This window comes from Saccoglossus kowalevskii, chromosome 9 (assembly GCF_978046115.1).
Source record: "Saccoglossus kowalevskii chromosome 9, keSacKowa6.1, whole genome shotgun sequence".
NCBI lineage: Eukaryota > Metazoa > Hemichordata > Enteropneusta > Harrimaniidae > Saccoglossus > Saccoglossus kowalevskii.
The window spans coordinates 39430679-39446791 of NC_140649.1; the positions used below are offsets into that span (position 1 = coordinate 39430679).

Here is a 16113-nt window from a genome sequence, read left to right on the forward strand (position 1 = left end):
ATCAGGAGGAAAAGCCAAAAATGTACTAATTATGCAAATTAGGGGATTAATATAAACAGATTTTTATTCAAAACTAATTAGGTCTGTTCATATTAGGTAATCAACATTAACAGGTATTAACCCCAAACTTAAAGGGTATGTGCATTGTCGTATGACATCTACCGGTATGTACAAAGTTTCATAGTAATGTGATGATTAGTACAGTACTTGAGATATCAGTAGAAAAGTTGAAAATAATTATGCAAAAATGTAATTAATTTATGTACCAAGTTTCATCAAAATCCAATGAGTAGTACTTTAAATATCAGTAGAACAGCCATGGAACAGCCAAAAATTAACTAACTATCATGCAAATTAGATAATTAAGTGCATGGTTTCAACCCAAACCTGATCTGTGTATTAGCCTGGAGAATCTATGCATCAAGTTTCATCAAAAACAAACATATGGTTCTTGAGATATCAGTAGAACAGACAGACAGACAGACAGACACACATACCAAGTGCAAAGACTCCTATTCTGTGCTTTGCACACAGGAGTCATAAACAAAATGTCCACAATTCAGCCATTTTTGTTTGGATCTCAAAAAATATATGACATGCACCTGTAACCAATTATGCATCACCATGTTACAAAGTTTGAATGAAATCACCATGTTCATCTCCAAGAAGTGGTCTCGTACACATTCAAGTATCAGAATTTAGCAATTTTGAGGACCAAAACATACTTGATCAGATGGTAATGAAAATTGATGTGCATAGGTAATTCATCATACATGGTCTGTGTGATTACAGTCAAAGCATGTTCGAGAATATCGCGCACACAAAGTTAGACAGAAACGAAATTAATAGTTCCTTATTTTAAACTTTGTCTGAAATGGAGACTAATTAGTTACATTCAGAGTATGGTCACTACTGACATGACAGAATGCCTACCAAGGAACCATAAGTTGTGAAGACATTGCCCTGCATAAATTAACTTCAATACATATTAAATGTAAATGATTCCTTCTGCACACGTGTTGAGGTTACTCAGTGTTGTATTAGCACGTGAATATCTGCATTATTACCAGCTTACTACCACAGCACAGTAAGGGTACAAATAGCGTTACCAGTCTTTCAGTCATTGTGTGCTTTCAAGGTCTTAGCAGCACCACAAAGCAAAGGAAGCTCTTGGCTATTCAAGCTTCTACAATACAAGTTATTCGATTAAAGCAATTGTGAGAGGTACACCCTCAGTGTACCAACAGCATAGCAGGATCAGGATTTCCATTTCACAATTTAAATCAAAAACAATTTCTAACATAACTCTGACTTTATTACTAATTTCAATGAATACAATAACAACATTATTCATCTTAAATACATGTAAAATCTCCTTTCAAACAAACAAATTGTTTGTTCACTCCTTCAAGAAAATAATAAATATGAATTTTTACACTTTTCTTACTTTGTCATGAACAAATTAACAAAACACTCCAATATAAAAATGGAGAAGAGGGGGGGGGGGGTCAAGGGTAACAACGAAACAATAGTTATCACTAAATAATACAAACTTATCATGGACCAAACTTATACATTTAGTAGTAAGTGATTGCTTACATGTGTTATCACATGAATACTGTAGAATACTTTATTTCCCCTTGGAATTTATTGTCACCATTTTCGTTGAAGGGATGCTTCAGTGAAAATAAACTCCAAAAAAATAGCATGGTTGTACCAACTACTACATCTACCGTATTTACTCCAATAGAAGTGCATAAAAAATAGCATGGTTGTACCAACTACTACATCTACCGTATTTACTCCACTAGAAATGCATATAAACCAAAAATTGTATTGTATGCTCGATCATTAAAATGTATGTTTTATTTGAGCATAAAGACACCTCTGTCATTTAAATAAGGGCATGGCTTCTAAGAGAGCAAATATGGTATTACTGAACAAGCATTACTGTTGACCACTGTAAACTTTCACACAAAACAACCTTTGCGTAAATTTAAATTTAGTCACTTTTAGTTGTATATTTTAGGTACAATAAATACTGGAAGAGTTAGACAACATAAACACAGTAAATGCAGTTGTTTTACACACAAAATATAGTTTTTAATACTGCAATTAACCAGAAATACCACCAAATAACACTAAACAGCTATGGAGAAAACCTGCATGTAAATGTACAGCATAAAATAAGGTTGTTTGCTATATATTGAGTGTAAATTTAAACAGTGACTGTAGTTTGTAGCCAAATTGTCAAGAAAAAAATCATTTGTACTAGTTTTCTGCATCATGGTTATTAATGCATGTGAATTGTTAAACTACACAACATATTTACAATAAATTAACAGTACACTAGCACAAACTCAAAAAATTTCCACCCAGAAAAATAGTACCATGTTATACCTTATTGCTCAAATATTTACTATAATTAATATGTTTCAATACTTGTTAAGGCAGAATTAATGATAAAGATTTGTTAAGGGCAGGTCTCCTCAAATTTTACCGTTTTGGAATAGGGAAATAAGCACAATGTTGGTACAATTTCAACAACCACCAAAACAAACTACCGTGTACCATATGTGCTCTATTAGAAGTGCATTCGCAATAGAATTACACATATATCAAATATTGTATTTATTATATAATAATATACCTGATGTTTAAAATGTGATTTAGTTTGACCATGAACACATCTCCCATTAATCTGAGTGGATACACTACTAATAAAGAAAATACAGTACTGCACCTACTATGGAGAAAATCTTATTTACTTAACTGAACAACTTCAAAGTAAAGCTGAAAAAAATAAATAAATAAAGTTACATTGTCAAGTGGCAAGATGACAAAATAGACTTGTGTAAGCATAAAATAAACATCTCTTATAACTTTTCAAATGCACATCAAGCAAGTACCAGGGTAACGTTGGCAAAGTCAATGCTGCAATAGTTTTAATTGTGTGAATGATGACATTCTCCAAAAATAATCAAAATTGCAGTGTCCTCTTTAAGGGCTCAAGAAAATAATATTTATAAGCAAATTATATACACTGTACCAGTAGTTAGAATTATGTAGCCACCATACTGGGACAAAGCTGGTGCATCAATGAGTACACACAAACCATCAATATTGCAACAGTAACTTTCCCTTTTTACTATCATTAAAAGTCACAAAATATGAAATGACCTAAGTACTCTTTGCTAAGGACAACATTCCAAATATTGGATTTCTTTACAGTTTGCACATCAACTTCCAAAGTTTTATCACAATCATTATACCAGCTACTGGTCAGTCTAGGAATGAAGCATAACTGATCAACATTCATAACATTCCAAATTTATTTTTATAAGGTACCCTAGGGAGTGTACCAAGTTGACCTTGAATGAACTTTTTAACTAATACTAGATCTTATTATACTATTTCAATAATGTCCTCTTAAGACTGTGATATAACAGTAATCAACATTGCTAAACTATTTTTAGAAAAATAAACTTGTTCAGACTGTCACTGACTGTTGTAGTGACAATTGCATTGAAATGGCTAATATTTGACATGGACAACTCTTTTTGACCTGTTTGAACTCATCAAACCAGTTGTAACTTTTCACATTTTTACAGAACCAGTCAAATATTCATTAATAAGAAACTATGCTTGCACTGGATTGTAAATATTTATTGAATGAAGCAATGGCTTTTAGTAAATTTTTCTTTTCAAGTTGAAAAGAATTTTGCATGGTACTGTATACACTATTATAATAAATACACAGTCGGTCACAATGGAAAATCCCCATTCAATGTTACCCACATGGCAGGCAATGGAAACTTCCCTTATTGAGTGTCAACCAATGAATGGTAAATATGAACAGTCCCATCCAAGAAATCACAAAGACACTGTCTTACAGCTGCTTTGTTTCAATAGTTAAAATGCAACAAATTTTACACCCACAATGAAATTAGGTACTGGGTAGTATCAATTACATAAGGAATATCTTAAACCATAGTCCTCTTATGGAGGCAGGCATACAGTTTATTTTGCATTATACTGACTCTGTTACTTTATATCTAAATCAATATCTTAGCACAAACATTTAAGAAGCTATAGATATAGTAAATTAGTAACTATTCAAATTAAATGGAAAATATTAAAATCTATATGACGAATGCTAAAATAGTAGTTAATATCCAGCCATTTCAGAAAATCATTTTTCATTTTCATCTACAGATTAATGTTTGTGTAAATAAATTGTGTTAGGCAAGTCTGATGTGAAATATACATCTTTTGTTGTTTTTTTCAAAAAAAATGGAGATGGAAGAAATCTGACAACTGTTTGCATTTCTATGTTGCTGATATTTTGGTTCGTTCTATTAGTGGCTGGAAGATACACTAAATATATACAAAACTTTAAGTTAGAGAAAATATTGAAGCTACAAGAAGCAAAATACTATAATTATTATGAAAAAATAGATATATTTTTTGTAGCCTTTTTACATTTTGTTGCATTGTAGTAGCATTGAACTACAACAGCCCCCATATACGGAAACCATCTCTCAATACCAGGTAACTGATTCTTTTTGGCCAGGACACTCTACTAATGTATCGTCTGTGTATTTTAGCGCAAGGTATTGCTGTTCTGGAGTGACACCGTGGATTACCAGTAAATATAGGTAATTGCAGATTCTCCATTGTTTGTTATACATGGTAAACCGCCCAGTGTCCAACATCGACACACCAACACGATGGGCGACTACTCCCGTGTAGGCATCTTCGACGGGGAATGGATGCACTTCACTAAATGCTTCGACAACACGTTGCAATACGTCTTTTGACAGCACATATCCGGTACCACTTGCGTACCTTGGGTAGACAGACATTGGGTAATCTTCCGGTGAAACATACCATTTACTGTTTTTGTCTCTGACTACTCCCCTGTCATTGAACATCGCACCGGCGTACAAACCGTCTCGATTAGGGTTAAACTGGTCGAGAAATCGTGGAAAATATCGCGTGTTGACATAACAGTCATCGTCTGTTTTGAGTAGATATTGTGGTTGGCAGTTTTCGACAGCCCACTTAAAGCCATTCTGTACTTTTAGAGTTAAATTGCGGTAGGTATCAATATAGTCACCTAAAAGAATATCTCCATATTCGTAAAACTCGTCTTCTATTTTCCTATTTTTCACAGAATCACGGCTGTTTCCTATAAGGAAAAAAGTTTGCCAGTTTGAGTCGTTGTGAGTTTTTCGGTCTTTTGCCCAAGTGTTTCTAATGGCTCGTCTCCTATCAAAATGATCGGGTGCCGAAGTCACTAGAATCATAAGTATCGAGTTCACTGCACATGTCGGTTCCCTGACAGGGATGGTGTCAATATTGACGATGTCTTTCAAAATCAAATATGGTAACGGTTCTGTACCAACAGATCGACGGATGTTCTTCCATTCTTTAATGCCACGAGTCTGGCCGTGTTTATGCGAGTACTCATCGTTGTCTTTGTTCATGTGGGCCATTTTACTACTCAAATTTAGAAGATCCAGCATCAAGACGGCACTCAATACAATAAAGATAACAACAACCAAAACGTGGATACTACTTGCATTTGTAAGTTTCAAAAGCATAACTTTGGACAGCTTCATCCAAACTTCTCCCATTTTGAAGCAGTTATTAACCAGGCGTCGTTGCGTGGACGCCCGGGTTCTAGGCTGGTATTTAAAAAGCCCCAGATTGCAATGTTGATAGCGAAAGCCGGTCTGCTTTTTCACCAAAACAATGCCGAGTAGTTCACGTTGCAAATCGACACCAGCCGGCGCGACACAGCAAGATCCACTTTCAGAAGCAAATTTCTACATATTTCGACGAGCGTTTTTGACCTTTTATAGACTTTCTCCACACAAGCCAGATATACAGTCCTGTTATAGCAGTATGGCGATTTACAACGCTAACCTAGATGAGATATATCTTCGGTAAAGGATAAATAAATTGCGTTTATACGACACGCACCATTCACAAACTCGCCATAACGTTGTCGTGTTGATAAATGAGCCGGTCACGGGATTGAAGATTAAAATAGATTCGTGACGTCAGCAGCGCCCAACGGTTCTCATTGGATAGACCGAGCCAGCGCCCATCGATGACCCACGGAAAGGAGGGCGCCAACGCAAACTATTCACAAATTTTTAGCCTAATATGGCGAAAACCTGCCCACTATAACAGGAATTTAACATATAGAAGAGCAAATTAGCTCTGAATACATAAACTAATGCAGCGAGATTATTACAAACACTCTTCAAATGCCCAAATATTCAAACCGTATGCGTGAGAATATGGGCGATAAATGATAATTTCGAACGTCACGACCTACGTCACATCTTTATTGATTTGCCGCCGAATAGAACAATAGGATGTAAAATATTTTCAAGACATATGCATTTGAACTAATTTCCTTAGGGTAAATTGAAATACATATACTCCAGCTTATTTTTATAATATTATCTTTCGAAAAATGTGACTTGATGACGTAGATTCTTTTGTACGTGCTTGGAAACGTCTCCTGTGTTGCCCACTCATTCGAATACAACAGCAAACCAGTCGACTGAATGGATTTATATTATAGTTACACGTATAATGAGGTGTAGCCACGAATTTGGTGGAGTTTACTATTGGTGACCATGTAAATAATAATAATACTATTGCTATTATTCATTCTTAATAGAAAATTGTCGAATTCAATGATATTACAAAACGAATAAATATCATAAAGTTCACAAATATGATATTTACATAAATACGTGGAGCTATTTAAAAAAAATAGCACTTTTGTTAATATAAACTGCAAGTTTTTTTCGAATGTTGTCCAGAATATGTGTGAATGAGATGGGAGATGATGTCATGGTCCCGTGGTCACGATGCCCTTTTCAATCCAGACACCGGAAATATTAAATAATTTTAATATATTTCATGTCTTCGTACTCTTACCTCTCTGTCTTTACTCTTATTCTTTACACAAAGACTTTGCAGTGAGAAAAACGGCCTGTGTTACACAGTAACGATTTAAGGGTCAACACACTTTCACATGTGTGCGTGCCAGAAAAATACACTGTAAATTACTCGGGGATATTTAGAGCGATAGCAAGCCCCTTGGTTAAATTGGTATTACCAAGAACTTGTAATTTCAAAACTAGGAATACGTAAAATATACTATGCTGATCAATATAAATTTACCTAAAGAGAAAATTACGAGGAAACTGGGACTGTGAGCAGACGATATTTATCCAAGGTCAACAAACTTTACCGTACATGTTGCGTAGCAACCGGTGCCTGACAGGCATATCGCAAAATGTGTTGATTTGTACGTCACTCTGCTTCCTGTACATCACGTGCTTTTCCCCAGAGCAACACAATCCGCGATTATTTTCAGAGATGCGCATCATTGTATATTGGGGGTTCATTCAGCTAGGAGATACTATGGTCTGACCACATTATGTCATAATAATTTAATAAACACGTTTAAAAGAAAATATTCAGAGAAACGTAAGTTGTCCGATTAAAATCAAATTTTAAGTGTTTTTTTTCGCCTTTGATTTTTAAAAGGATTTAATTTAGTTTTCATTAAACAAATATATGTTTTAACGACGAAGAAACAGTAAGATATTATTTTATTCAGATTGCATCATACCCATCGTGGCAGTCGGGACCTGTACTGAGTTGTTTGTATTCCCTCTTCTGATCCTCACTTTGTTGTGCCCAATGCATCATGGGAAGGATCGACGGTGCCGGCTTACATAGTTTGTTGACCTCGTTAATAATGTTTCATTTTTGAGTGATCCCAACCCATTATGTATCAGACACAGTTATATAACTAAACTACATACAAATCCACTATGAATAGTCAGATTAGACATAAAACTAAATAAAAACCTTGGACCAAAAAAAAATTACTGCATTTTTTTGAAAGAGCAAAGTTCGTCGAACCACCACAAACCAGTATAGCAATATGCATGACCACGTGACGATAACAATGCCACGGAGCAAAGTCCAACACGATAATGTCACCAGGACAGGTACATATAAACAAAGTGCCAACCGCGCTAGAATATCAGAACGCTATTCAAAATTTCGCATAAAGTGGAATTTTACCGACCTTCAAAGGAATCCCAGGGCATGTAAAATATTATCAATTTTTAGTATAATCATAAATATTTTGCCGTGTGCTTACGCTTATTCTTTGTTGAAAGAATTAAAAGAATAAAACGACATTGCCTTCACAAAATATGAACTGTACGATATATCTGTGTATAACGATCACCTAGTATGCAATCATCTATCATCATCTTGTGTATAACGATCACCTAGTATGCAATCATCTATCCTCCTGTGTATAACGATCACTTAGTATGCAATCATCTATTATCATCCTGTGTATAGCGATCATATAGTATGCAATCGTCTATTACCATCCTGTGTGTAGCAATCACATAGTATGCAACCGTCTATCACTATCCTGTGTATAACGATCACCCAGTATGTAATCATCTGTCATCCTGTGTATAGCGATCATATAGTATGCAATCGTCTATCACCATCCTGTGTGTAGCAATCACATAGTATGCAACCGTCTATCACTATCCTGTGTATAACGATCACCCAGTATGTAATCATCTATCATCCTGTGTATAGCGATCTCCTAGTATGCAATCATCTATCACCATCATGTGTGTAGCGATCACATAGTATGCAATCATATATCACCATCCTGTGTATAACGATCACCTAGTATGCAATCATCTATCACCATCCTGTGTATAACGATCACCTAGTATGCAATCATCTATCACCATCCTGTGTGTAGCAATCACATAGGTTTGGTAGTATTTTATTTATCAAATATCATATTGAATATAATAATAATAATAATAATAATAATAATAATAATAATAATAATAATAATAATAATAATAATAATAATACTTTATTGACATCATTCTGTTTGAAGAGAACATACAGTCAAGTGCTAAACTAATAATTAAAATTAAAAAAAAAGGAAGAAATTAATATGTAGTTTAAATAAATACATATTTAAAATTATGAAATATTGATATATATATTTAAAATGCACCACATTCTCTAATATAGTTCGCAAGTTCCTTATCTACATTGCTCATAATGTATATGAACTTGTCATCTGGTTTCATCAAATTAAAATATGGATGTATATGAGCAATTTTTCCAAACAGCTTACATCTTGCATTTGTATGACTTGGACAATCAATCAGGAAATGGAATTCATCCTCCACTGCATCCGTATCACACTTTTTGCATACCCTTTCTTCAAACTTTATTTTTGGTCTAACATGCCTACCCTTCTCTATCATTAGACCATGGTAACTTATCCTGAATTTACAGATACTTTTTCTATAGTGGGGGTCTTTAATTTGTGTTAAATAGTATGCAATCGTCTATCATTATCCTGTGTATAACGATCACCCAGTATGTAATCATCTATCATCCTGTGTATAGCGATCTCCTAGTATGCAATCATCTATCACCATCCTGTGTGTAGCGATCACATAGTATGCAATCATATATCACCATCCTGTGTATAACGATCACCTAGTATGCAATCATCTATCACCATCCTGTGTATAACGATCACCCAGTATGCAATCATCTATCACCATCCTGTGTGTAGCGATCACATAGTATGCAATCATATATCACCATTCTGTGTATAACGATCACCTAGTATGCAATCATCTATCACCATCCTGTGTATAGCAATCACATAGTATGCAATCGTGTATCACTATCCTGTGTATAACGATCACCCAGTATGTAATCATCTATCATCCTGTGTATAGCGATCTCCTAGTATGCAATCATCTATCATCATTCTGTGTATAGCGATCATATAGTATGCAATCGTCTATCACCATCCTGTGTGTAGCAATCACATAGTATGCAATCGTGTATCACTATCCTGTGTATAAAGATCACCCAGTATGTAATCATCTATCATCCTGTGTATAGCGATCTCCTAGTATGCAATCATCTATCATCATTCTGTGTATAGCGATCATATAGTATGCAATCGACTATCACCATCCTGTGTGTAGCAATCACATAGTATGCAATCGTCTATCACTATCCTGTGTATAACGATCACCCAATATGTAATCATCTATCATCCTGTGTATAGCGATCTCCCAGTATGCAATCATCTATCACCATCCTGTGTGTAGCGATCACATAGTATGCAATCATATATCACCATCTTGTGTATAACGATCACCCAGTATGTAATCATCTATCATCCTGTGTATAGTGATCTCCTAGTATGCAATCATCTATCACCATCCTGTGTGTAGCGATCACATAGTATGCAATCATATATCACCATCCTGTGTGTAGCAATCACATAGTATGTAATCATCTGTCACCATTCTGTGTGTAGCGATCACATAGTATGCAATCATATATCACCATCCTGTGTATAACGATCACCTAGTATGCAATCATCTATCACCATCTTGTGTATAGCAATCACATAGTATGCAATCGTCTATCACTATCCTGTGTATAACGATCACCCAGTATGTAATTATTTATCTCCCTGTGTATAGCTATCTCCTAGTATGCAATCATCTATCATCATCCTGTGTATAGCGATCATATAGTATGCAATCGTCTATCACCACCCTGTGTGTAGCAATCACATAGCATGCAATCGTCTACCACTATCCTGTATACAATGATCACCCAGTATGTAATCATCTATCATCCTGTGTATAGCGATCTCCTAGTATGCAATCATCTATCACCATCCTGTGTGTAGCAATCACATAGTATGCAATCGTCTATCACTATCCTGTGTATAACGATCACTCAGTATGTAATCATCTATCATCCTGTGTATAGCGATCTCCTAGTATGCAATCATCTATCATCATCCTGTGTATAGCGATCATATAGTATGCAATCGTCTATCACCATCCTGTGTGTAGCAATCACATAGTATGCAATCGTCTATCACTATCCTGTGTATAACGATCACCTAGTATGCAATCATCTATCACCATCCTGTGTATAGCGATTATATAGTATGCAATCGTCTATCACCATCCTGTGTGTAGCAATCACATAGTATGCAATCGTCTACCACTATCCTGTATATAATGATCACCCAGTATGTAATCATCTATCATTCTGTGTATAGCGATCTCCTAGTATGCAATCATCTATCACCATCCTGTGTGTAGCAATCACATAGATGCAATTATATATCACCATCCTGTGTATAGCAATCACATAGTATGCAATCGTCTACCACTATCCTGTATATAATGATCACCCAGTATGTAATCATCTATCATTCTGTGTATAGCGATCTCTTAGTATGCAATCATATATCACCATCCTGTGTGTAGCAATCATATAGTATGCAATCATATATCACCATCCTGTGTGTAGCAATCATATAGTATGCAATTATCTATCACCATCCTGTGTGTAGCAATCATATAGTATGGAATCATATATCACCACCCTGTGTGTAGCGATCACATAATATGCAATCATATATCACCATCCTGTGTATAACGATCACCTAGTATGCAATCATCTATCACCATCCCATGTATTGCAATCACATAGTATACAATCGTCTATCACTATCCTGTGTATAACGATCACCCAGTATGTAATTATTTATCACCCTGTGTATAGCGATCTCCTAGTATGCAATCATCTATCATCATCCTGTGTATAGCGATCATATAGTATGCAATCGTCTATCACCATCCTGTGTGTAGCAATCACATAGTATGCAATCGTCTACCACTATCCTGTATATAATGATCACCCAGTATGCAATCATCTATCACCATCCTGTATGTAGCAATCATATAGTATGCAATCATCTATCACCATCCTGTGTATAACGATCACCCAGTATGTAATTATTTATCTCCCTGTGTATAGCGATCTCCTAGTATGCAATCATCTATCATCATCCTGTGTGTAGCAATCACATAGTATGCAATCGTCTATCACTATCCTGTGTACAACGATCACCCAGTATGTAATCATCTATCATCCTGTGTATAGCGATCTCCTAGTATGCAATCATCTATCACCATCCTGTGTGTAACGATCATATAGTATGCAATCATATATCACCATCCTGTGTATAACGATCACCTAGTATGTAATCATCTATCATCATCCTGTGTATAACGATCACCTAGTATGCAATCATCTATCACCATCCTGTGTGTAGCAATCATATAGTATGCAATCATCTATCACCATCCTGTGTGTAGCAATCATATAGTATGCAATCATCTATCACCATCCTGTGTGTAGCAATCACATATTATGCAATCATCTATCACCATCCTGTGTATAGCAATCACATAGTATGCAATCATCTATCACCATCCTGTGTGTAGCGATCACATAGTATGCAATCGTCTATCACTATCCTGTGTATAGCAATCACATAGTATGCAATCATCTATCACCATCCTGTGTATAGCGATCACATAGTATGCAATCATCTATCACCATCCTGTGTATAGCAATCACATAGTATGCAATCATCTAACACCATCCTGTGTGTAGCATTCACATAGTATGTAATCATATATCACCATCCTGTGTGTAGCAATCGTATAGTATGCAATCATCTATCACCATCCTGTGTGTAGCAATCACATAGTATGCAATCATCTATCACCATCCTGTGTATAACAACCACATAGTATGCAATCATCTATCACCATCCTGTGTGTAGCAATCACATAGTATGCAATCATTTATCACCATCTTGTGTGTAGCAATCACATAGTATGTAATCATCTATCATCCTGTGTGTAGCAATCATATAGTATGCAATCATCTATCATCATCCTGTGTGTAGCAATTACATAGATGCAATTATATATCACCATCCTGTGTATAGCAATCATATAGTATGCAATCATATATCACCATCCTGTGGGTAGCAATCATATAGTATGCAATCATCTATCACCATCCTGTATGTAGCAATCACATAGTATGCAATCATCTATCACCATCCTGTGTGTAGCAATCACATAGTATGCAATCATCTATCACCATCCTGTGTGTAGCAATCACATAGTATGTAATCATATATCACCATCCTGTGTATAGCAATCATATAGTATGCAATCATCTATCACCACCCTGTGTGTAGCAATCATATAGTATGCAATCATTTATCACCATCCTGTGTGTAGCAATCATATAGTATGGAATCATATATCACCATCCTGTGTGTAGCAATCACATAGTATAAAATCATCTAACACCATTCTGTGTGTAGCGATCACATAGTATGCAATCATATATCACCATCCTGTGTGTAGCAATCACATAGTATGCAATCATCTGTCACCATTCTGTGTGTAGCGATCACATAGTATGCAATCATATATCACCATCCTGTGTATAACGATCACCTAGTATGCAATCATCTATCACCATCTTGTGTATAGCAATCACATAGTATGCAATCGTCTATCACTATCCTGTGTATAACGATCACCCAGTATGTAATTATTTATCTCCCTGTGTATAGCTATCTCCTAGTATGCAATCATCTATCATCATCCTGTGTATAGCGATCATATAGTATGCAATCGTCTATCACCACCCTGTGTGTAGCAATCACATAGCATGCAATCGTCTACCACTATCCTGTATACAATGATCACCCAGTATGTAATCATCTATCATTCTGTGTATAGCGATCTCCTAGTATGCAATCATCTATCACCATCCTGTGTGTAGCAATCACATAGATGCAATTATATATCACCATCCTGTGTATAGCAATCACATAGTATGCAATCGTCTACCACTATCCTGTATATAATGATCACCCAGTATGTAATCATCTATCATTCTGTGTATAGCGATCTCTTAGTATGCAATCATATATCACCATCCTGTGTGTAGCAATCATATAGTATGCAATCATATATCACCATCCTGTGTGTAGCAATCATATAGTATGCAATTATCTATCACCATCCTGTGTGTAGCAATCATATAGTATGGAATCATATATCACCACCCTGTGTGTAGCGATCACATAATATGCAATCATATATCACCATCCTGTGTATAACGATCACCTAGTATGCAATCATCTATCACCATCCCATGTATTGCAATCACATAGTATACAATCGTCTATCACTATCCTGTGTATAACGATCACCCAGTATGTAATTATTTATCACCCTGTGTATAGCGATCTCCTAGTATGCAATCATCTATCATCATCCTGTGTATAGCGATCATATAGTATGCAATCGTCTATCACCATCCTGTGTGTAGCAATCACATAGTATGCAATCGTCTACCACTATCCTGTATATAATGATCACCCAGTATGCAATCATCTATCACCATCCTGTATGTAGCAATCATATAGTATGCAATCATCTATCACCATCCTGTGTATAACGATCACCCAGTATGTAATTATTTATCTCCCTGTGTATAGCGATCTCCTAGTATGCAATCATCTATCATCATCCTGTGTGTAGCAATCACATAGTATGCAATCGTCTATCACTATCCTGTGTACAACGATCACCCAGTATGTAATCATCTATCATCCTGTGTATAGCGATCTCCTAGTATGCAATCATCTATCACCATCCTGTGTGTAACGATCATATAGTATGCAATCATATATCACCATCCTGTGTATAACGATCACCTAGTATGTAATCATCTATCATCATCCTGTGTATAACGATCACCTAGTATGCAATCATCTATCACCATCCTGTGTGTAGCAATCATATAGTATGCAATCATCTATCACCATCCTGTGTGTAGCAATCATATAGTATGCAATCATCTATCACCATCCTGTGTGTAGCAATCACATATTATGCAATCATCTATCACCATCCTGTGTATAGCAATCACATAGTATGCAATCATCTATCACCATCCTGTGTGTAGCGATCACATAGTATGCAATCGTCTATCACTATCCTGTGTATAGCAATCACATAGTATGCAATCATCTATCACCATCCTGTGTATAGCGATCACATAGTATGCAATCATCTATCACCATCCTGTGTATAGCAATCACATAGTATGCAATCATCTAACACCATCCTGTGTGTAGCATTCACATAGTATGTAATCATATATCACCATCCTGTGTGTAGCAATCGTATAGTATGCAATCATCTATCACCATCCTGTGTGTAGCAATCACATAGTATGCAATCATCTATCACCATCCTGTGTATAACAACCACATAGTATGCAATCATCTATCACCATCCTGTGTGTAGCAATCACATAGTATGCAATCATTTATCACCATCTTGTGTGTAGCAATCACATAGTATGTAATCATCTATCATCCTGTGTGTAGCAATCATATAGTATGCAATCATCTATCATCATCCTGTGTGTAGCAATTACATAGATGCAATTATATATCACCATCCTGTGTATAGCAATCATATAGTATGCAATCATATATCACCATCCTGTGGGTAGCAATCATATAGTATGCAATCATCTATCACCATCCTGTATGTAGCAATCACATAGTATGCAATCATCTATCACCATCCTGTGTGTAGCAATCACATAGTATGCAATCATCTATCACCATCCTGTGTGTAGCAATCACATAGTATGTAATCATATATCACCATCCTGTGTATAGCAATCATATAGTATGCAATCATCTATCACCACCCTGTGTGTAGCAATCATATAGTATGCAATCATTTATCACCATCCTGTGTGTAGCAATCATATAGTATGGAATCATATATCACCATCCTGTGTGTAGCAATCACATAGTATAAAATCATCTAACACCATTCTGTGTGTAGCGATCACATAGTATGCAATCATATATCACCATCCTGTGTGTAGCAATCACATAGTATGCAATCATCTGTCACCATTCTGTGTGTAGCGATCACATAGTATGCAATCATATATCACCATCCTGTGTATAACGATCACCTAGTATGCAATCATCTATCACCATCTTGTGTATAGCAATCACATAGTATGCAATCGTCTATCACTATCCTGTGTATAACGATCACC

The 16113-nt window shown here is 35.7% G+C and overlaps 1 protein-coding gene across 1 annotated transcript; it reads right to left on the minus strand.

Annotated features, from left to right (window-relative positions):
- Positions 1 to 1293: 1293 nt before the first annotated feature.
- On the minus strand, positions 1294 to 6035 carry LOC102808447 (beta-1,3-galactosyltransferase 1-like). The gene has a single exon (XM_078006525.2). It carries the CDS (start codon positions 5637 to 5639, stop codon positions 4542 to 4544), a length of 1098 nt encoding a protein of 365 aa, XP_077862651.2. The 5' UTR covers positions 5640 to 6035; the 3' UTR covers positions 1294 to 4541.
- Positions 6036 to 16113: the final 10078 nt, after the last annotated feature.